The sequence below is a fragment of the Sorex fumeus genome, unplaced genomic scaffold, assembly GCF_029834395.1.
Source record: "Sorex fumeus unplaced genomic scaffold, SorFum_2.1 ptg000348l, whole genome shotgun sequence".
NCBI lineage: Eukaryota > Metazoa > Chordata > Mammalia > Eulipotyphla > Soricidae > Sorex > Sorex fumeus.
This window is the reverse complement of record NW_026606404.1, coordinates 48,690-72,418: the sequence shown is the minus strand read 5'-3', so window position 1 is coordinate 72,418 and position 23,729 is coordinate 48,690. Positions and strand designations below refer to the sequence as shown.

Below are 23,729 nucleotides of genomic sequence, written 5' to 3'. Positions count from 1 at the left end.
AAACAGTCTGAAAGAGCCCGAGAGAGGGGGGCGCACCCTCTGCGCCCTCGGAGACCCGGGCAGGGCTCTGCACGGAGGCGCGCCTGCAGGCACTGGGCGGGGAGCGAGCCGGCCAAAGGGAAACAATGTTGCAGCGGGCGGGGCACCAGGCGGTGGTCGCTACACTCAGCAGCGGCCCAACGAGCTCGCGGCTCCCTCCGGGCTGAGCTCTGTCCCCGCGCGCGGCACAGGTCAGCCCTGCGCGTCCTCGCGCTGCCCCGCCTCCACTTGCACAAAGGGCCACGCTGAGCCCCCGCGAGGCCCCGCGAGCGGGCACCAAGAGGGACCGTTGGTTTCCCGACAAGAACCCAGAAAAATCCTTTCTGGTCTTCCCGGAGCAGGGACTGCGGGTGGGGAGCGAAGGGGGTGGCAAGGGTGGGGAGGGCGGTGTTGGGGGGATCTGGGCTTTCTGCAATTTCTCCAGGAGGGTCCAAAGCCCCCACTCCCCACCCCCGGCAGCCACTGGGTCAAAGTTCCCTCTCGCAGAGCAGTGGGGGGTGGCTCCCTCCCGGGGCACAAAGTTTTGGAACTCGGAGCTCCACCTGGGAGCTGGAGGGCGAGGGCTGAGTGTTGGCCCTGAAATCAGGAAAAGTCGGGGCGGGGGAAGGGGGACGGGGGCAAGCAGCCTCCCGGGCCCTCCTGCGCCCCTGCCGGCCGGGGAAGTCCCCGGACACCCTCCGACTCCGCACGAGGCGTGACCCAGGGGTGCCGCCCGCCACCCCCCAACCCTCCCCGGGGCGAAGCTGGGGGGCTCGCCCGCGCCCGCTCGCCCCAGGCACGGGACGGCGTGTGGGAACGAGCAGATGGAGCGGGAGCGCCCGCCCCCCTCTCCCCCCCACCCCCCAGCCGGAGGCCCGGGGAGGGGGGCTTTGCCCCGGCCCTTACCAGCCCTCCGCTGCAGAGGACGCGTCGGCCCCGTTGGGCTATTCTTCAGGCCCATCCCGGGGCGCTGGGTCCCGAGGAGGCCCGAACTGGCTAATGTTTTAAATGCTGAATGTCTTAGTCAAAATTGAAGCGTCTTTTTTTGTAAATTTTTTTTTGTTTTTATTTTTTTTTTGACTTTTTTTTTTTTAAAGATGACTTGAGTTTTCTTGCACTCAGGAGAGCGACACAGTCAGCTGTGCCCGTGGTATTGCCTAGAACGTTGTACTACTGAGAAAGGGCGGGCAGGGAGTGCACACGCAGTCACTGAGGGAGTGGTGGGGTGGGCGTGGGGCGGGGGGGGGGGGGGGCACCAAGGCCTTCTCAAGAGTTTTTTTTTTTTTACCTGATGTGGAAGAATCACCGATGTGAGGTGTGAGGTGTCAGGGGCAGGGCGGGGTGGGGGTGGGGGGTGGGAACAGAAGAGGACGATGACGACGAAAATTAACTGATGCTTTTAAAAATATCTCTGCTTCAGGGCGGTTGTACAAAAGGAATTTCCTGATGCTTGGGAGCTGCACGGTCCAGGAGACGCTGCCCACTCTTGGGTGGGGCGGGGGTGTCTGTGAGCCTCGGTTTCTCCCCTGACCTCCAGGCCCCGCTCTCTCCTGGCTGGCCAGGCCCTGTAAAAAAAAAAATTTACAAAAAAAAAACAAACACACTCAAATATCTTTTTTAGGCCAGAGTTTTTCTACAGGTATTAATGAATATTTTTCTTAATCCTTATAAGTTTTATGTGTTTAATATTTCTTAATACCGGTAGCATTAATTTATACTTTTGTAGCAACACAATATTTTTATAAACAGCCAGCGCTTGGCTCAAGTTCCCCACGAGAGGTTTGCGTCGGGCTACTTAGGGCCCCACGCGCCAGGTACTGTATTTAAAGTTACCCAGTGTCACCCTTGCTGTGTTAATGAACAAGATGTCCCTTGCGGTCTCCTGTGTCGTCGTGTGGACCCAGCAGGTCTCTGTGGAGCCACGTGCATGGGGCTTCAGTTGTCACTTCTTGTTGTGATCTGTGAGCCCCCAAGACCCAACTTGAGGGTTTCTCTTTTAGGGTTTTTCTGTTTGTCCTTTGGGTTTTGTTTCTGGTTTTTTGGTTTTGGTTTTTGGTTTGATTTGTTTTTTTTTTTCCTGATTCACTTTATTTGGGTACCGTTTCTCCATTTAGAGCCAAATCTCTTTTTGTGACATTAAAAAACCTTTTTTACTGATGTCCAATGGAGGAAAGGAATAGGAGAGGGAAAAAAAAAGATTTTTACAAAGAAATAAAATTTAAAAACGGAGCTGTTTCCATGTTGCTGTTTTTACCTGTCTGTTATTGTCCCCCCCCCCCAAAAAATTTGTTTTTAATTAAAAAAAAGTGGGACATTTCCCAAGGGAGAAAAGAGGAAATGTCCCACCTGGTTCCTTCGGTTGCCAAAAGCCCCGGCCCTGAATTCAGCACCCCCAGCCCCTCCCCAGCGTGAATTCTCACAACCTGCGTTCCCAGTTGATGGATGCCAAGGCAACAAGACATCCTTTGAACGGTTCGAGGATCGGTTACTGAGATGATTTCCTGTCAGTGTTGTATTTATGGTTTTACAATAAAACAACCTTTAGGAAGACTGAAAAAAAAAAAGTGAAGCGTCACGAAAAAACAAGGGCCACCCTCTCCCAGCCCACTTGGGGTCCTGGCTGTCACGCCCCTGATCTGCCTCCAGGCACCATCTCTGGCCATCAACAGCCTTGATCCTGAGCTGCCCAAAGGAATCTCAAAATACATTAGCTCCCTACAGAGATGTCTCTGGACCCTAACCATTTACAATTTTAGAATTCCAGAAGACCTCTCATGATATTCATAATAGGCAATAGAAAATAAATGATCTAGCATCTGCCTCTGGCAGGCAGGCTTGAATGGTGGTGGGGAAATTTGAAATAAGCGTGGTGAGAAGGTGTAATAGTGGTGGGATTGGTGTTGAAATATTGAATGTAATCAAAATAATGTGAACAACCTTATGAAACAACAAAACCCAACAAGGGCCAGAAAAATAGTATAGGTATTTGCTTTGTACCCCACTGACCTGGGTTGGATCCCCGGCACCCCACATGGTTCCCCAAGCCTTACCAGGAGTGATTCCTGAGTGTAGAGCCTGGGGTAAGTCCTGAGCACCACGGGGTGTGGTCCCCAAACTAACAACCAAAATAAAACATAACATGGAAGCAACACAGCAAAGAAATATTACCTGATTCTCCTGGGCCCTTTCGTCCTCATCTGCTTGAGAATCAGAATTACCTTTTAGTTGAAAAAAAAAAAAGAGTGAGTGTAGGTCTTTGAAAATGTGCCTTTTTAGGGCAGAAACAGTTCAGCAGGTAGGGGCTTAGATCTCTGGTCCCCTGAATGTCCCCTGAGCAGGGTGATCCCTGAGCAGAGCCAGCAGTAAATTCTGAGCACCGCAAGGTGTGACGCCAAAACCAAACTAACCCCCATCCCCAAAGTGCCTTTTCGCCTTGTTTTGGTCTCTTATTTTGGCGCCAGTGTTGCGGACCCAGGGACCCTACCAAGAACCCATGCTCCGGGCAGGTGCCCCAGTTCACCCTCCCGTGCAGCCAGCTGGGGGGGGGGCAGGGCAGGGGGGGCTGGTGCCCCCCGGAGGTGTGGGGGAGGGCGGAGAGCAGGCACCCCTCAGCGGAAGCATTTTACCTGCCCAGCTCTGGAGCTGCCTTTTGTTGTCTTTGAGTTGAAGCTCCAAGATTTTGACCTTGAGCTCCAGCTTCACCTTGTCAGATTCCAGGGACTGAACAACTGAATGCAAGGACTTGGCGGAGGCATTTTCTCCCCTGAGCAAGGAGACCTGCAACACAGGGGTGTGGCTGAGGCCTACCTGGCCATGGCTGTGACCCCCCCACCCCCCCACCCCGTATGTGGGCGTTGCCTGGGCTGACATAGGAGTGGCTCAAGCCGGAGTGGGCATGGTTCTGGCCAATGTGGGCGTGGTTCAGAGGGAGATGGGCGTGGCTCGGCCAATGTAGGCGTGGCCCGGACTGAGATGGGCGTGGCTCGGTCCACGTGGGCGGGGCCGGGACTCGACCTCTTTTCTCAGCTTCTCCAGCTTTGTGTCCTTCTCCGTGAGAAAAAGAACTGGTAATACTGATGGATTTCTGCAGGGAAGCTTTCTCTTCATCGGAGTCTCTTATGAACTCGGATTCTCTAAAATACCAAAGTGTTCAAAATGCCAGAAATCAACCCAGAGAGAGGCCAGTGCACTACTGCCCTAGAACGTAGGCTCAACGGCTCCCAGGACTATTGCGGGGGTAGGGGCCCAGGCTTTTACGCGTGCAAAATTTTAGTGAAATTTTACTTACTGTGAGGGAGAAAAAGTTTGCCTATGTGTACATGCCAGAACCTGCATATCATTGTGTCCATGTGAATTTAAAGAAACAAGTTAATAACTTTGGGAGATGGAGAACACAAAGAAAAAAGAAAAGAAGGACTGGTTGCAGCCCCAACCCCCAAAAAGAATTCTTTTAAACACCTAATCCCAGGTTGAAGTGCTATTTTTTGAATAAATTATTACCAAGCAATGACAACAATTAAAACACACACACATGCAAAGCAATTATATGAATGTCATGCAGAGCAGCTTTATGCTGGGAGTATCCATTGGTTCTCACTCATTTCAGCAACTTTCAGCAAGTTTGGAGAATGTGTTTTTGAAACCTTTCTGAGCCAGAACAGGGGCAAAGATTGTTCCGACTAATCCAACAGAGAATGATTTTCATCCAGTCTCTGGAGAGGACCAAAGTGAGTTGCTCTTAAACAAAAAGGCAATTCGCGAAAGGCCAGAACAGAAAGATGAACATGGGCTTCTGGTAGAGGATGAGAGCTCGGGGCACACAGAGCCTGTGGCCTCACACCCTCTGCCAGACTCTCCTCCGGGCTGGCTTGCAGAGCAGGAGGAGGAGGACCTGGCCTGGGGAGAGAGGGAGGCAAGACAGGGAAGGAGCGAAGACACAACAGATACAACCCAACGGGTGCGTGTGTGGCTGTGGCTGTGTGTGTGTGAGAGAGAGCATTTACACCACAAGAGGACGTGTGTGTGGGAGCACAGGGCGGGGACGGACGGCCAGTCAAGACTGGGCAATGCCGCAGCCTGGAAAGGACACGAGAGGGGACAGAAGTGTGGCTCCTGGGATGCATATTTGGAGGGAGACAGAGGTGCGTGTGAAGTGGGGTATCTCATTAAAGTCTGGGGTCCAGGACAGCTGTGGATGTTCGTGTCATACTCACTGGTTCAAATCAGTTCAATATTTGTTTTAAAAATTTTTAATAGTTTTAAAATTTTTTACTCCCACAAAAAAATAAAGTCATCATTTGTTTCTTTGATTCACTGAACGTTTTTTTCTTCAGGGTGGATGTGTATACACCTGGCCATGCTCAGGGTTTACCCTGGCTCTGGGCTCATGGTACCACATGGGGTGCCAGGTATTGAACCCAGCTCAACTGTGTACAAGACAAGATAGTACCAGTTCTAGAATTTCCCTGGCCCCTGAAGGAGTGACTTTCCATGGATGACTGCATAAACATTCCTGGGACATCGGGGTGTGGGTGGGGGACGGGGAACAGAGGCGATGAGACAGCAGAGGGAAATGGACAAGTGGTTAAATGGGTCATTTATTTTTTAAAATTTATTTATGTATTTATTTTTGCCGGGGGTCCCGCCCAGCGATGCACAGGGGTTACTCCTGGCTCTGCACTCAGGAATTACTCCTGGTGTTTCTCAGGAGACCATATGGGATGCTGGGAATTGAACCTGGGTCGGTCGCGTGCAAGGCAAACGCCCTACTCCGCTGTGCTACCGCTCCAGCACTAAGTTACATGCCCAAGATGAGTGCCTTAAAAAACAAAACCAAAATGAAACAAAAAACTGCTTCCCGTTCTGACGGATGGTTCCTCCTCAAGCCAGGGGCGCCAGTCTAGATTCTGGGGGGCTGTGCGTTGTGTGGAGCATAGGGGAGGATGGGACTCTGGTGTCTGTGTGCCCCCAACTTGGGAGCTGTCTCCTGCAAACAGCACCAGGGATGAACTGACCATTTGGGACCAGCTCTGGGGGGCTGGGAGGATGAGCGGATGGAAGGAGCTGAGACAGGCGGCAACCATGGACGCGCAGCAGACCCCGACAATCGCCACTCAAGAGTAGAGAGGAGGGGGTCTCCCCGCAACCAGAACTGACGGTGGGGGTGGGGTGGCGGGTGCGCTGTGTCACAGGGAATTACAAGCACAGTAGATTTCATGGTCAGGTGAATGAGACCTGTTGTAGTTACTGGTGGATCCATCACATCCTCCAGAACGGCAATGGAGAAGATTATCCATGACTTCTACTCAAATCTCTTCGATATCCATGTCCACTTGCCGACATACCAAATTCCACAGGATGGATATGTCGTTCCCAACATTCTCCCTTCCGAAATCCGACACGCCATTTCATCGGTAAAGAAACAAACAGCACCCGGCCCAGACAAGGTGAGACCTGAACACCTGAAGAACCTGCCGTCAGTACTCATCAATACACTGGCTCGGCTCTTCACTCGCTACCTGTCTGAATGCAAGGTTCCGTCCCAATGGAAAACCAGCAGGACCGTATGATATCAGAAAGGAGATATCATGACATTGGCAACTATCGACAGATCTGCCTATTGTCTGTCATCTACAAGTTGTTCACTAGAGTCATCCTAAATAGGATTGGCAGAACACTAGATGAAGGACAACCATGCGAGCAAGCAGGGTTCCGCAAAGGATTCAGCACCATCGACCATATCCACACAATAACCAAACTCATTGAGGTTTCTCGAGAGTTGAAGATGCCGTTCTGTTTAACGTTCATTGATTTAAAGAAGGCCTTTGATTCTGTTGAGACGGAAGCGGTCATTGCAGCCCTAGCCAATCAGGGCATTCAAGCCCAATACATCAGGATCCTCCGTGAGCTGTATTGCAGATTCACTACCAGGATCTCACCATTCTACAAAGAAGTGATCGTTGATGTCAAGAGAGGGGTTCGGCAGGGTGATACCATTTCACCAAAACTCTTCAGTGCCACCCTCGAGAACATCATGAGACGACTGGAATGGGAAGGAATGGGAGTGAAGATAGATGGTCGGCAACTACACCACCTCCGCTTTGCTGATGACATTGTTTTAATAACACCAAACATCAGCCAAGCGGCACAAATGCTGGCCGACTTTGACCGTGAGTGTGGAAAGGTAGGACTACAGCTGAATCTTACGAAGACAATGTTGATGAGAAACAGCCTCGTTCCTGATGCCCCATTCACTCTCAATGGAACGACCATCTCCGAATGCAACAGCTATGTGTACCTAGGTCGAGAGGTCAACATGACAAATGACCTGGCACCCGAGCTGCGCAGGAGGAAGAGAGCGGCTTGGAACGCCTTCAAGAACGTCGAAGAAATAGGTAAGAGGACGAAGAACCTCCGGCTCCGGGCACATCTCTTTGATTCCACTGTTCTTCCTGCATTAACATATGCCTCAGAGACCTGGGCCCTACGCAAACAAGATGAGAACGCTATTCAGGTCTCCCAAAGAAGAATAGAAAGAGCTATGCTTGGAATATCACGTTTCACTCAAATGAGAGAAAGAATCCGGAGTTCTGACATCCGTCGACGATCAAGAATCAGGGACGCTGTCTCATTTGCCAAGGTGTCAAAAATCAGATGGGCTGGTCACGTAATGAGATTTAAAGACGACTGCTGGACTAGAGCTCCCTACTCCCCCAGACAGGCAAGGCACCTCTCTCTCCCTCCTCCTTTCTGCAGTGCTCTCTCTTTACTCCCTCTCTCCCTCTTTTCTCTCTCCCCCTCTCTCTGACACACGCCTTTTGGTTTACAATACAGATATGGAAAGGTTATTATGTGTATCTCTTTACCTACTTTCAACACCCAGTTCCCGTCCAAAGTGATTTCCAACCATTTCCAAGCATTATTGCCAGACTGGTCCCTACTCTATCCTAACTACCCTCTGTCCCCGATGCTTGTGGGAGCTTCCAACCATTGACCAGTCCTCCTGGCCCCATTTTCTTAGCCTTGGATATCAATCTCATATATATGTATATATGTATATATGTATATATGTATATTATTATCATTTCTGCTCAGGGGATGCAGCTGTCAGCAAAACGCCTGTGAGTGATCTGTGTGTGTGTGTCTCTCTCTCCCCAGAGTTCTGGAGCCCAGCAAGCACCGGACTGTCATCAGTGATCAACAGAGAAACTGGCTCCCTGCAGCTGCCCCATTTAGGGGCCCCCGAGAGCAAGAAAACGGACCTTCGCCCGCACCCCTCAGGTCAGAGTGCCCACGCCTGGCAGGGGGCAGGGACGTCCCAGACACACAGGCACCCGTCTCAGCACAGTGGCACTCGTCATGGAGGGAGGCACCCCCCCAGCACATCAGTCACACTCATGGGGGGCACTGGGATAGGCTGAGCTGGTGGATCGACAATGGTGACGGTTATTGAGGCAGCAATGGCAATGCCAAAGATTGTGGCAGTGGTGATGGTGGCAGGAATAGCTGTCGCATGGTGCTGTTGTGATGATGCTTTCGTGGTGAAAATGGCAGCATTGTTGGGGATGTAGTTGCGGTGATGATGGTGACATGGTGATGCGGACAGAGCTGGCGGGACGCTCTGCCGATCAGATCATGCTGGTGATCTGGTGATCATGGTCTGAGGCTGGTCATGGTCATTTTCGTGGTGGTGGTAATCATGATGTCGGACATGAAGTGGAGTCATGCACAAGTTTGATGACTCTTGGTGATGATATGGTGAATTTGGCGAAGATATGGCAAGTTTAGTGACTTTTGGTGTGGCTATTATGGGGGTATTTCCGTTTTGGTTGACTGTGGCACAAATTTGGTGAATTTGGCAATGCTATGGCAAATTTGGTGACTTTGGCACTAGTGCTTTTGGGGTAGTTTGGTTTTGGTTGGCTGTGGCACAAATCCGGTGACTTTGGTGACTATTGCAAATTTGGTGATGTTTGTCTCTGCTGGTTTTTGTATTTGTTTTGGTTGGCTGTGGCACAATTCTGGGTAATTTGGTGATCTGGTACATTCAGTGAAGTTTGGCATCGCTATTATTTGCTATTTCTGTTTTGATTGGCTGTGGCACAAATCTGGCAAGTTTGGTGATGTTATGGAAAATTCGGTGATGTTTGCCACCGCTATTTTGCTATTTGTGTTTTGGTTGAATGTGGCACAAATCTGGTGAATTTGGCACACTGTGGTAAAATTTAGTGAGGTTTGGCACTGCTGTTTTATATTTCCGATTTTGGTTGGCTGTGACAGAGATCTGGTGAATTTGGTACACTGTGGCACAAACATGGTGAATCTGGTGTTGGTATGGTGAATTTGGTAACGTTTGCCACTGCTATTTTGGGGGGGTGTTTCCGTTTTGGTTTGCTGTGGCACGAAATTGGTGGGCTTGGCGACATTATGGCAAATTTGGTGCAATTTGGTGGCCGTATGGTAAACATGGCCATGATACTGGCAACGGCGGCAATCTAATGCAAGGATTCTGATGTTTTTTATCGAAAAAATATTTTCAATAAAATTCTTCAGTAAAATGTTTTTATTGAAAGAAATTTAGAGAAATGTGAGGGGGTGAGAAAGAGATCACGGGGGGGGGGGCTGAATGAAACAAGGCAGACAGGGTCACCTGGGGGCAAAGGCAGGGGTGGCTGGCCAGATCTTGACTCCCCGGAGTTTGACTAAGCTGCAGTTCTCCCAAGATACCGCGGGAGGGCGCGCTTCTCGCCGGCGGGGGTGATCTGGCCAGATCTTGATTATCCAGCTCTTGTCTGAGCTGCAGTTCTCCAAAGCGGCCACGGGAGGGCGAGCTTCTCGCTGGAGGGGTGGCCCTGGCCTGATCTCGATGATCCAGCTCTTGTCTGAGCAGAGTCTCCTGCCCCTGCGCCTGGCTCTCCTCTCTGGGGCCCCTTGGAGGGGGTAGGGTTGAGTTTCTCTCCCCCCGCCCCGCCCCACCCCGAGCAGAGCCATAGCAGCTGAGGACCTCTGGAGCCAGCCACGGCCATGCTGGGCCCACTGTCCACACGTCCGGACGGGCCTCATGCATGAAAGAACTGGCAGAGGAACCCAGGCATGCGGGTCCTGGGGCTGAGGTCTCCAAGCCTACTCGGAACGGGACTGGGCCTTCTCCACCCAGACCCCTTCCCCATCTTCCAGTAGGTAGGCGTCACACCCACCAGCTGCCGCCAGCGCCAGGTTGGTCCCATCAACGGCCAAAACCCAGAGACTATAAAACCCAGACGATCATTTTTGTCTTCCTTCGTTGTGGCAGCCTAGATCGGCCTTGAGATTTTATTGGCCTCTCCTTTCTCATTCTTCTCAGTGCTGCCATGTCGGTGAAGCCTTCAGGGTCAGGTGAATGAGACCCATTGTAGTTACTGGTTTTGGCATATCAAATACACAACGGATAGCTTGCCAGGCTCTGTCTCATCAACGAGGGCCCAAACCTACTTTTCAATGGCCTCTGGAGGATGGCGGCCACAGAGCCGCCAAGGGGGAGCAGGTGGAGGGACAGCACCCTTTCCTCCCTGGAATGGCCCAGCGACAGTAACCTACTGCAGGGTCCAGATGCATTTCTGCCAAAAGCCACTGGATTCCGAGATTTGTTTCTGAGTCTCTGGGATCATGGCTGTTAAGCAGCTTAATCAGGACCCAGAGAGGCCGTTCATGGGCGGTGACTTGGGGGTCTCGTTGAGACTGGGAGGAAAAGGCCGGCTCCACCCCCATCCCATGAGGCCCCACGAATCTCATCACTGTGGACCCAAACCTGACTGTCCAATGACCTCTGGCGGATGGCGGCCACTGAGCCGACAAGGGGGAGCAGGCGGAGGGACAGCACCCTTTCTCCCCTCTGGTGGCCTGGCAACAGTAACCTATCGTGTGGTCTGGATGCATTTCTGCCAAAAGCTTCTGGGTTTCGAGATTTGTTTTTGAGTCTCTGGGATCATTGCCGTTAAAAAGCTTGATCAGAGGCCAGAGAGACCGTTTGTGGGTAACAACTTGGGGTCTCGTTGGGGAGGAAAGGGCCAGCTCCACCCCCATCCCGTGAGGCCCTACGTGTCTCGTCACTGTGGGCCCAAACCTGACTGTCCAGTGGCCTCTGGAGGATGACGGCCAGCGGGCTGCCAGGGAGAACAGGCCAAGGCACAAAATCTATTCCCACCTGGTTGGCCCAGCGCCTCTAACTTACTGCAGGGACTGGACACATCTCTGCCAAAAACCGTTGGGTTTCGAGATTTGTTTCTGAGTCTCTTGGATCATGGCCGTTAAGCAGTTCAATCAGGAACCAGAGAGGCCATGCCTCCAATTATATAGCTGAGCTGGAGGTGGTTTCTGGGTGTGTCTCCCACATACCTAACTTTTGCCTGTTTACTTTCTTGGTTAACTCTGCCCCAAGTTTCTGGGGTCTGGCCAAACACCCAGCAGCAATTTGGGGGTACCTGGAAGTCTGAAGGCGCCATCGGGCTGCTGATGCACTCGCCTCACAGGTACAGGCTGACCTGCTGGTGGCACCATACCCCCGACCAGTGCTTCTTAGGGTTTACTCCTGCCTCTGCACTTACAGATTGCTCCTGCCAGGGCACAGAGGACTGGATGGGATTCCTGCCATTGAACCCAGATCAGCCACATGCAAGGTAAGTACCCTACTCACTGGACTATCTCTTTAGCCCAAGATAAACGCTTTTAAGAAAATGGTATACAAGCCCAGAGCAATAGTGCAGCAGGTAGGGCATTTGCTTTGCAGGTGGTCAATCTGGCTTCAATCCTTGACATTCCATATAGTCTGCCCAAGCACTGTCAGGAGTGATTCCTGAGTGCAGAGCCATGAATAAGCCCTAAGACATCACCAGGTGTGGCACAAACATAAAGAAACAAAAAGAAATTGGTGTATCAGAATTCCATTGTAGAAACTGTTTGACTCATTTAACTCTATGGTTCTTCATTGCTAGCCAAAAATCTTTTATAAATAAACCTGAGAATAATCAGTTATCACTGGCAAAAAAGAAATAATTTTATTAAAGTAGATATAGAACACCTGTTTGCTCAAATTTTAATACTGCTTTACATAGTTTGTGAAACAATTTCAATAATGGTTATTACAAAAAATTTCAATTGATCCAGATCTTTCACTTGTCAGACAGTTGATAATCTCCAGAGAAAAATACATCAAAATCATACATACAATTATAGAAGTTCTTATTAAACATGTAGCCTGGATGATACATTGTTTATCACTTTTTACAGAACTAAAAAACATTCAAATAAAGAAAAATACATTCAAACTGGATGATAAACTTCTGATGGTTGAGGTCCTTCATTCAATTTTTTTGTGATAAGAAAATCCAAAATTAGTAATGTTGAATTTCTCATCATACATTCATCTAAAACCACAGTGAAAAATGTAAATCTTGTAAAGACAGTAAATTGGTTATTTTAGGTGTTTCACAAGTATCTTGTTATGTCATCCTTCAAGTGCTGGTGATTTCTGCACAGTGCAGAGAATGGGGTGGCCGGGCCGAAGTTGTTGTCGTAATTGTTGATTCGTTCCCGTCGAGAGCCACCTCGGATATCATCTCCACTTTCATCTTGAGGTCCTGATTCCTTCTCTGGAGGTCCACAATCACGGAATTCAGGAAATCAATCTGTGTTAAAGGAGAGCGTGAGATGGTGAGCCATCTGCAGGAGCCTTCGGAGCCCGCCACAGAGGAGGCTGGGCCCCGCTTCCAGTCCCCGCCCCAGGGTTGGAGGCAGCCAGAGCTCCCCTTTCCCTTCCTGAGCGCAAGCTCCCGGGTGCCCCAGGGAAGACCCCAGGAGGACATGCTGGGCCCCCTCGGTTCCTCTCAGAGCAGGGAGTCAAGAGGGCCTTCCCTCTCCTACAAAGACAGACTCACTTCTTTAAAATCCACGGGGGTGGGGGAAATCCCACTTTACAAAAGTAAGCATGACTATAGGCACAAACATTCATGTTTCAGTTAAAAACTGGCAGGTTTGTGTCTGAGTGATAGCACAGCGGGAAAGGTGCTTGCCTCGCACGCAGCCAACCCAGGTTTGATCCCTGGCATCCCACAGGGGCCACTGGAGAGCAGCCAGGAGTAATTCCTGAGTGCAGAGCCAGGAGGAAGCCCGGAGTATCGCCAGGTGTGGCCCCCAAAGAAAGAAGAAAGAAAACCAGAAAAACAGACTGATTCTTTTTCTCCCTCAGGGCAAGTTCTGATGAGTCTCTGAGACTGCCCAGGCCCCCCCACACTGGAGCCAAGAAACACAGATCTCTCTTCCCCCAGCTAAAGAAAACAAAAAAAAACAAAACATGGAAATGTTCAGTTCCCAACAAGCCCATGCAGGGTCCACGTCCACAGCCCACATGTAAAGTTCACTTCAGCCCACATGTGCCGTCCAGGGCCACCGGCTGTTAAGTACAGAAGTGCAGGAAGTGAGGGTGTGCGGGAACTCCACAGGGCACGGAGACCCAGATGGTCTCCTTCCTCAGAGAGGATTCAAACTATAAAGTGCTGCAGGCCCGGGTGTGATGGAAGGGGGTTGCGGAAGGAGAGACATCAAGGAGGCCCCAAGGCTGACTCCTGCCGCAGGCCAGACCTGAGCCTGCTGATGGTAGGTGCGGGCACTGGGGTCTGCAGCCAAGTGTGCACACCCCAGAGGACCCCACCCAGCTGTCTCCCTCGACAGGAGCAAGAAGCAGGAAGGCGGCCCAGAGGACCAGACTCTCCCAGCTCTGTGCCCAGAGCATGCGCAACGTGGCCAGGACAGCCACATGTTGGTGGACGTTTCCGTTTGCGACCGGACTTCCTGATGGGAAGGAGGCCCTCCAAAGTGGTGTTCGACTCTGGCAAAGTGAAGATCTGCCAATTTTATGGGAGCCCGAAGCCCAGGTTCTGGGAGAGCAGCAAGAGTAAGGGCAGTGGAGGGGTCTGGCTTCTCGGGCTCTGGCAAGGACATGACCCCTTGACTGAAGGGATGTGTCCTTGTCCATGGGGTCTTTCACTCCGTAAGCATCACCTCTTGTGCTGGGAGCATGCGGGGATGGGGTTCCGGCCTTGTGTGCCCAGCCCCTGGTTCTCACGCGCGCCAGGTGAGCACCGCCCCTTCTTCCTCAGCTTCCTTCTTTTTGGCTTCATTTATTTTGATTAATCAATTAATTTGGGGGGGTGGCTTTTTGGGTCACAACCCGGCATTCCTCAGGAGTTCCTGGCTCTGCACTCAGGAATTACTCCTGGCGGTGCTTCGGGGACCATATGGGATGCCGGGGATGGAACCTGGGTTGGCCATGTGCAAGGCAAACACCCTACCTGCTGTGCTATAGCTCCGGCCCCATTCTCGGATATCTTAAATGGTAGATATTCCCCGACTCTTTTGAAGCATGCATACATATATACATATGTACATGTCTGTGTATGTATACACGCTTATCTATAACCTTTGTGGGTTTGGTTTGTTTGGTGGGTGGGGACTAAGCCCTGGCTCTGTTCTCAGGGATCACTCCTGGCGAGGGAGGAGCAGCCCAGGCCGTCAGCAGTCACTCGAGCCCGGGAAAGTGGGGCTGTGTGGTCAGAGGGCACTGGCTCGCCTTCTCACGGTCATCAAAGAGCCTTGAGACGCTGCATATGTCAACACATGTGGCTTCTCTTCCTGTCCCGGCCCAGGCTCTGGGCGAGCTAACTGGGGCGTCCAGTCCCTGCCGGGCTCCTTGCTCCGCCGAGCAGTCTGGGAGTGGTCAGCTGTTCAGCGATCTCGCCAGGCCGCCCCATGTCTCCCGGATCCTGTGTGGTCACTCCGCGCAGCACCTCCCCAGGGGTCATACAGGGATCACGCAGGGGTACACTTCCCCTCCTGTCCCATGCGAGAACCAGGGACCAATTACTCCTGGCGGTGCTCAGGGGACCATATGGGATGCCGGGGATTGAACCTGGGTCTGCCGTGTGTAAGTCAAACGCCCTCCCCGCTGTGCTATCGCTCTGGCCCAGGATATGGTTTCTCTCAAGGCTGAGGCCGGGCCTAGACGCCCTGGTCACCACCATCACCCACCTCATTCTGCAAGTTTGCATTGGTGTTCCTGGTGTCCTCCAGGGAGGCCAGGGTCTCTGTCTTCTCCTGGGACAGTTGCTGCATAAAATGCCTGGCATCTTCCGCTGTCTGCACAGCCTGGAGAGAGAAACCTCGTTGAGCCACGCCGGGGGGGGGGGGTGCAGGGAGGGGTTGGCAACAGTGGCACAACACAGCGTGAAACGCCCCACAAACCACCCACACCTGCCACAGTGGCTCTGGCCCCGCTGGCCGCCGGTTCATCCTACGGGGACTCGCGTCTGAGCCGCTCAGCAGCAAGACTGACACCCAGAAACAGCCCAGGGCTCCCAAGAGCCTCCATTCCTCACACAGAATAAAAATGACATGAGCGGACAGCTAAGCAGGCCTGGGTGGAAAGCGTGGGGAGGGGGGGAAGGAGAGGAGATGTGAGCAGTGAGCACCGGTGTGGGAGTGGGAGAACGGCAAACCCTGAGTCAGCTGGGAAGAGAGAACACCTGCCCGGCACCAGGCACCCTCGAGTCCAGGCTGCCCTGCACCGGGCACACTGCTGGTGGCACAGGGCCCCCCCCGAGTCCCAAGTGAGCAGACTCAGGGCAACCGCTCAAAGTCCCCCCGGAAGACACCGCTCTACTTTACAACTTAGTGCCTCTCTCATGACTTCCCTTACGTCTTGAAGAGCCACAGTGCAATCTTCCGTGAGAACTCCCCCCGGATATGAACATACTGTTCTTTTTGGTTTTATTCACAGCTTAGGCCTTGTCCTAGAGGTCAGCAGGCACGTGGTGACGAGCTGTCCCTGCGCCCGCAGCAAACAGCCCGTGACACACGGGTTCCGTGGGGGTGCACCTCTCCTTGTGCCGACGAAGAGCAATCCTCTTAACCGCTAAAAGGGGGTGCCCGGGGCCAACGGGGGTCGGCCCTGCTCCACTTTACCGTAAAAGACTGCAGCGTCTCGAGCTCTCTGATCTTGAAGGTGAGCCTGATCTTGTCCTTCTGGGCCTCCAGGAGGTTGGCCGAGACGTGGCTGCTGGTCTGGGCCAGCCGACTGACCTCCTTCTGGAGGAGGAAGTAACTGCCGGCCAGCTGCTCCTTCTCCCGCAGGATCTCGGCCACCTTCTTGTCCGACCGCGCCTTCTCCTCCAGCAGGTCCAGGTGCTCGGCCTGCAGCCCCTGTGCGTGCGTCCGCAGCTCCTCCGCCTCCTGCTCCAGCAGCCCCAGGCGGCCTCGCAGCTGGCTGGCCTCGTGGGCGGCTGCCTGGGTCTCCTGGGCGTGGGCCTCCCGCTCCTGCGCCAGGGCCTGCTGTGCCGCGAGCCTGTCCTCCGCCAGCCGCCGGCACTCCTCCTGCCGCTCCGCATCGAGCGCCTCCTTGGCCTGCAGCACGCTGGCGTGTGTCTTCTCCAGGCTGCGGGCTGCATCCCTGGCCTCCTGCAGCGCCGCCTCGAGGGCGCCCTGGCTGGCCGCCAGCCCCTGGAGCTCCTGCTGCAGCGCCTCCAGCTCGGCCTTGTGCACGGTCTTGGTGGCCTCGTCCAGCTGCGTGCGCAGGCAGCTGGCCTCGGTGCCCAGCAGCTCCTTGGCCTGCAGCGCCGCCTCCAGGCTGGCGCCCAGCTTCTCCTGCTCCTGGCGCAGCAGGTCCTTCTCGAGCTGCAGCTCCTTGTTCCTCTGAGCCAGGCCGTCACGCTCCAGCTTCAGGGCCACGCACAGGCTGTCGAGCTCCAACTGCTTCTCGAGGGCCGACTCTTTCTCGGCTGTGAGCTCCTCGATCTCTTGCACCAGCGACTTCTGATCCCACGCCAGCTCATGATAGGAATACTGCAGCTTCTGGATGATGTTGTCCTTGTCCTTGGCCAGGGATAGGTTCTCCAGAACCAGCTTCTTGACATGCTCCTCCAGCTGGCCCCTCTCCTCCAGGCCCTTCTTACACTCGGCCTAAATACCAGAAATGAAAATGGCAGAGTAGTCTTACCTGCACACGGTGTATACGCGCGCGCGCACACACTCACACAACACACACACACACACACACACTCGCAGGATGGAGAGGCTCAAACACAGTTAGCTTCTTGGGCTCAACATATCTACCTGCCTATTTTGTGGATGGGGGCCCCACACCTGGTGGTGTTCGGGTCTCGCTCAGGGTTCTGTGCTCAGGGATCACTGCTGGCAGGGCTGGAGGACCAGACGGGATGCTGGGGATCAACCCGGGTTGGCCGAGTACAAGGCAGCACTACCCATTCTACTATCAGCCTATTTTATTTTTGAAATGCCGTCTGAAATTATTCCTGACAGCTCCCCGGAAGTTTTAAGTACAGTTGGATCTTGACATTGGGGCATAAGATTTTTTCCCCCCACTTCAATTATTCTATTACAAAATCCATCACTCTGTCATAGAAGGGATGCATTAAAAAACTAGTTTTCAGTACAATTCAAAGAACCACAAAAAGTATTTTGTTGTTGAACTTTGTGCAGAAGGGGAAGGGAAAAGCAACCACTGGTTGTCAAACGATTTTCACAGGGACAAACAGAGGCAGGAAATGGACTTAGTCCCAAAAGTTATACACTTTATAGAAAATCCAGACTAATCCACCAAGCTTTGGAGACTGAAGCCAACAGGTTATGCTTGCCAAACACAGTAACAACAAGTCTCAAAATGGAGACATTAGTGGGCCCGCTCGAGCAAATCGATGAACAATGGGAGGCAGTGTTTGCAGTAATTTGGGAGGGGCCCAGAGGCTCCAGGAGGAGTGGCCGCACACGGGCCAGGGTCTCCCTCACCTGCTCTCCCTGCCCGTCAGCAACGGGTTGTGCGTCTTCGTTTCTGAGTCTCAATGCACACCATAGTTTAACCGCCATGTACTTTCCAGAACTTTCTGCAGCAAGGGCTATCTTCTCTGTCCAGCTCCGCGGACATGAGCCGCAGCAGGCTACTGGTGTGTGCTGGGCAGCTGACCGCTGACGGTTAGGTTACCGGAATGGGGCTGACCTGAGCATGCACACGAGGCTGCTGGCCACAGAACTGGGCCGTGCAGGTGGTCCAGAGAGGAGACGTAGCCCTGGCTCTGGTGCGTGGTGGAAAGAGGCCGGGCACCAACACACACGCGGGCCATGGCCGCCACTCAGCAGCCCTGGTTTCCTCTGATGTAAGCTCGCTTCCGTTTTCTTTGCATTGGCTTATAGGTATGTATACACACACATATACATACAAGCACATACATGTATAGGCATACACATATATGTATAAACTATACATGGGACCAAGCGTGTAAAACTGAAAATGTATCAAAATATGTACATATGAATTAAAATACACTTATTATATGGATATAAAGATGTACACATATGTACATGTTATGTATGTACACACACATATGTGTGTGTACATTATTTTCCTTCTTGTTTTGGGGTTCACACCCGGCAGAGGTCACGGCTTCCTCCTGGGTGCTTGGGGGACCCTGGGGGATGCTGGGGATCCCCCTGTAGGTCACGTGCACAGCAAGTGCCCTCTCACTGCACTAGTTCCAGCCGCTTTATTTCTCCCCACTGAGCTTCGAACCTTAACATTTCTTTGATACATGAAAAAATGCCTTTGAGCAATCAAGTGAAAACATGAAGGCCTGAACTTACCGAAAAAGCTGAAAACAAAACGGACAGCCCAAGCTGGGGTCCCTGGGCTTCTATGTGCTCTGCCGGGCGCCCCGGGAGCAACCCCCTTCCGGCTCTCACAGGCGCCGACGGGCAGAGGAAGTGTCTGAGGCTGCAGGCCGAGGCCCCCAACAGAGCCCGACCCCGAGACGGCGGCCCTGCGCCCACACACCTTGGCCTCGTCGGCTTGCGTCTTCAGCTCGGCCACCTCCCGCAGCAGGCTCCCGTTCTCCGCCTGCACCGCCTGCAGCTTCTCCTCCGCCTGCAGCAGCAGCTTCTGCAGGGCCTGCAGCGCCTCCTCGTGCTGCGCCTGGCTCTCCGTGGTGGACTTGGCGTGCTCGGCCTGCAGAGCCTGGAACTGGCTGCGGCTCACGTCCACCTTCTCCCCCTGCGGGGAGCCGGGGGCCACCGTCAGCCGCAGGCCCCCTGCCTGCCCCCAGCACACACGCGCGCGCGCGCACACACACACACACACACACACACACACACAACGCACACAACGCACACAAACACACAAACATACCCGAACACACACGGCGACTCTGCTCACCAGCACACACACACAATGTTCGTGAAAATGAACTTGCACTTAGAACATAGATACTGGGGGCTGAAGGGCTGGCACAGGGTCCAGGCGCTCGAGAACAGCCAGCCGGTTAGACCCTGAGCCAGGAGTACCACCGAGTTTGGGGGGAGCCCCAATAAACATGGTGATCATCTGGGGGCTGGGAGAGAGAGAGCACTGAGTAAGGCCACTTGGCCCCGGTCTGAATCCCGGCACTAACAGGAATATCCTGAGCACAAAGCCAGGAGTCGCCTCCAAGGACTGACAGGCATGGCACTAGTCCCCCACCACCACCACCAAAAAAAAAAAAAAAAAATATATATATATATATATATATATATACACCCCAAGGCCAGAGCAATAGCCCAGCGGGGAGGGTGTTTGTCTTGCACAACCCGCCTTTGATCCCCAGCATCCCATAGGGGATGCACCATCAGTAGTAATTCCTGAGTGCAGAGCCAGGATTGACCCCTGAATGTCCCCAGCTGTGACCCAAAAAGACAAAAAACAACAAGAACAACAAGAACAAAAAACCCAGAAAACAAAAATAATCCACCCCAAACTCAGCTATCAATGCCCAGTGTGTACCTGCCTGGCAAACACGAGTGAGTTGTGCAAGTATGTATGTACTTGCTTGCATGTCCAAGGACATGTATGAGTCTGCACATGACAGAAGCCCATGTGTGTATACTGGGGTGTGTGCATGGCTGTGGACACACGTGTGTACACATGTTCTCGAGCATACACAGATAGACTGTGATGCTGCGTGTGCTGGGCCCATGCTGCCCCGGCAAGGACGATTCCGTTGGAAACCTCCCGCAGGGTTCTGAATGGCTCCTTCAGGGCTCAGTCTCGGGTCCTGACGGGACCCCGTCAGTACAGTCTCAATGGAAAGGCCCAGTTCATCAAGGTCCAGCGCCGGAGTGATGGGACTGTGGAGAGGGCGTTTGCCTTGCACGTGGCTGACCCAGGTTCAATCCCCGGAATCCCATGTAGTCCCCCAAGCTCCGCCAGGAGTAATTCCTGAGTGCAGAGCTAGGAGTAACCTCTGAGCATCACCAGGTGTGACCCAAAAAGCCAAAAAAGAAAACAAAAACAAAAACAACCAGATACTTTAGGTGTTTTGCTTTGTATGTGCCCAACCCAGGTTCAATACCCAGCATTCCACGTGGTCCCCTGAGGGCCACCAGGTGAAGGTCTCAGCACAGATGAATACTAAAAAGCCCAAGACACAAACAAACACACACACACACACACACACACACACACACACACATACACACAAATCCTAAAAAGAAAACCAGAAAACACACTTTGATCCAGTGCAGGAAGGTGTCTGGAAGGTTCCAGAAAAGCGGCCTTCCCAGCACATGTCTCTCACCCCCTCCCCTTGCTGTGAGCCCCCAGGGCTCCCGGCTGCCAGGGGAGACAGAGCCGAGGGGGCAGGGGCACGGGAGAGGAGCCTGAGGCGCTGCTGAGGGGAGGAAGGAGCCCGGCACTCCGGGAGCATCGCTGGCCACTCACTGATCAGGCAGAGGCGACGGGCACAGAGGGGACAGAGCAGCGCACCTACCTTTGCTGCCCCAATGGGGGCTCGCACAGCCCCTGGGGCTTTCTAGCTGACACGCTCGTGAGCCTCAGAGGCGATAGGGCCGAGCTCGCCTGAGGAGGCTTCGCTTTGCCCTCAGCAAGGTGAAGATCAGCGTCCGACTCCCCTGGTACTCACCAAACTCCGAAGCTCTTTCTCCAAAGCCTCCTTCACTCGACTGACTTCGTTCAAGTTCTCCTGAAGACGACGAAGCGCTAGCTCCTTCCCCTGCAGCTCCTCGGCCAGGCTATCGGCCTACCAGAGTGACAAGGATGGAGTGAATGGACCAAAAAGACGAACAGGAACAGGAAGGGGAAAACAAAACAGAAAGCACATATGAGAAGCCCATGACCCAACACAACCCCAAAGAACAGAGGTGTGAGGTGAGCGCGATTGCCTGAAGCTCTCGAAGCCAAGGCCTTGGCGCCATCAGTTCTGGTGATGACTGTCTAGTGGTGACTGAAAACGGCTCAAACAGAGGCGTTTTCTAGACCTAAATTTGGAGCGACCAGAAAATAAGAAAGCCTATGAGAAAGATTGACTTTCCAGGGGCGGGGAGACGGCACAAAGGGCTGGAGTACACACCAGGCCCGAGTTGGAACTGCAGCACCACCGGGCGAGCCTGAGATCGGTCCACAAGCAGAAAAGACCCACTACTGCTGGGCGGGAGGACCCCAGAGCCCAGAGCATGGCTTGGCGAGGAAGAAGGACGTAAGCAAGGGAGGAGGGAGGCTAAGGATACGAAGGAGGGAGGGAGGAAACAGGGAAGAAAGGGAAAGGGAGGGGAAGGAGGGAAGAACAGGTTATCTTTTTTTTTTTTTTTTTGGCCCGTTAGAGCTAATAGATGAACGACGGGAGGACAGTGACAATGACAGTGACCCTATGGGATCCTGGAGATCGAAATCACGTAGGCCGTGTGCAAGGCAAATGCCCTTCCCACTGTACTATCACTCTGGCCCCCAAGATTTACTTTCTTGTAGTTTCTTGTCTGTGACTTTAAAAGTCTGAGGTGTCTCAATATGAAATTTAAATCGAAGAACCTCTAATCCACTAGACAGCAGTCACAGAACTTGATGTTTGTTACATCTTGATGCGAACAAGTGGGTCAACTATCCCCTGCTGTGTCCTAGGAATTGATTCCGTTTGTTTCTGGAATGCCAGCTAAGGAGTCCTGAGTCCTGAGAGGAACTCCCGGGGGTCTCTGGGACCTTCTGTTATGTCTGTCAGTCCTGTCTACAAATCCCACAGCCCTTCCAACTTGGCCAACAGAGAAGTTTCTCCAACAAAGCGCACAGCGCCAGGGGGGTGGGAGGGAGGCGGCTGGGAGGGCGCGTCTCTGCCACCACAATCCTATAGGAGGAAAAGGGCATTTCTCGGGGCTCCTTGGTGAGAACTGCAGCTTCCTCGGCTTGGCCCAGATCTCACTGTCTTGTCCTTCCCCAGGGTCAGGGCTACCATGAGAGTCCATGCCCGTGGCCAGCAGGAGGCCATGCTGGAAGGCGGACTTGGCCCAAGCACCCCTTAGAGGCTGAAAGGGCTGAAATCTCTGCAGGGCTGGGCTGGGGCTTGTGCTGCAGGCAGGGAGGGGTTGGCAATGAGAAATACCAAGATGGGCCACGTCACCAGCCCTGAGGGAGCTCAGAGGTTCAGAGGCATTGAGCACCAGCTGGAAACTGAGGCGCCTCGGGGAGAGAACGGCAAAGCCAGTCACACGAGCAGGTGGTCAGCAAGGTCAGGGAAGGACCCCTGCGGCCAGCCTCGAGCCCAAGGGTCTGGGCGGAGTCGGCGAGTACGCAGGGGGCCCAAGGGGGGGGGCAGAGGTTTGCTTTGGGGGCTCCTATCTTGTTTTCTCACTGGCCTTATGAAGAGTTCTCTGTTTCAGAAAGACCCCAGATGGGCCCGATTAGCCAGGGCCTAGGCTAGCATGGCATCCGGGTGCTGGGGACCAATGACCGCCCCAGAATCGTGCCGACACGTTCTCAGTCCCATCAGAGGGAACCGCACGGGACGTGACCGGGAGACCTGTCAGCACCAAGCCGGAACACGGCGGCGAGCACACTGACACACAGCATGCAGGGACCGAGCGTGGAAGTGGGCGAGGGCGCCCGGGTACCAACCTGCCGCTCTCGGCCCGCTCTGCATTCTCTAACTCCTGAATCTGCCGCTCAGCCACCTGGAGCTGCCGCCTGAGCTTCTCCATTCCCAATTTACCTCGGAACTGGCCTTCTGGAGCCCATCGAGCTGCAAGAACTTCTGCTGGGTGGCCTCCAGCTGTGCCGTGGCATCGGCCAGGGCCTGGGCTTGCTGACTACACATGGCCCACAACTCCTCCAGGTGCGTTACCTTCATCTCCGCCTCCTGCAGCTTGTTCAGGGCGTCCTCCATCTCCACCAGGTGCTGGTCCTCGGTCTGGTCCAGCTTGGCCCGCGCGGCCTCCAGGCTGTTCTTCTGCTCCTGGGCCGTCCTGTCCAGCCGCGACCTGAGCGTCTGCAGCTCAAAGGCGTGCGCTGCACGCTCAGCCACCTGCTGGGCCTTCAAGTTCTCCACCTCCTGCTGGTACTCGAACTGCAGCCTCTCCATCTGCATCTTGAGCTCGGCCAGCTCGGCCGCCTCGGCGCCCACGCCCCGGCTCACGGACGCCTTCGGCTCACCCATGGCCTGTTGGTGCGGGGCGATGGCCGTCTCCAGCTTGGACTTCCACGGGGCGATCACGTCCGTGTTCTCCTCGTTGGCATGGTCCAGCTTGGTTCTCAGCCCCTCGTTCTCCTTGGCGAGCTTCTCGGAGGCCGCCTGCAGGGCCTTCACCTCCTTCTGGTGGGAAAACAAAATTTCCATGAACTTAAAACAGGAAGGAAAGGA

The 23,729-nt window shown here is 53.6% G+C and overlaps 1 protein-coding gene across 1 annotated transcript in view; it reads right to left on the bottom strand.

The window, feature by feature from the left end:
* Positions 1–23,729, bottom strand: part of LOC130018997 (CAP-Gly domain-containing linker protein 1-like) — a 41,090-nt gene that overhangs the window by 5,439 nt on the left and 11,922 nt on the right. The window contains 11 exon segments of the mRNA XM_056109625.1: positions 3,158–3,236; positions 3,645–3,795; positions 4,033–4,077; positions 4,079–4,151; positions 10,489–10,501; positions 12,515–12,680; positions 15,079–15,195; positions 18,890–19,096; positions 21,021–21,125; positions 22,984–23,084; positions 23,087–23,684. Of these exon segments, the coding sequence (XP_055965600.1) occupies positions 3,158–3,236; positions 3,645–3,795; positions 4,033–4,077; positions 4,079–4,151; positions 10,489–10,501; positions 12,515–12,680; positions 15,079–15,195; positions 18,890–19,096; positions 21,021–21,125; positions 22,984–23,084; positions 23,087–23,684 (1,655 nt within the window).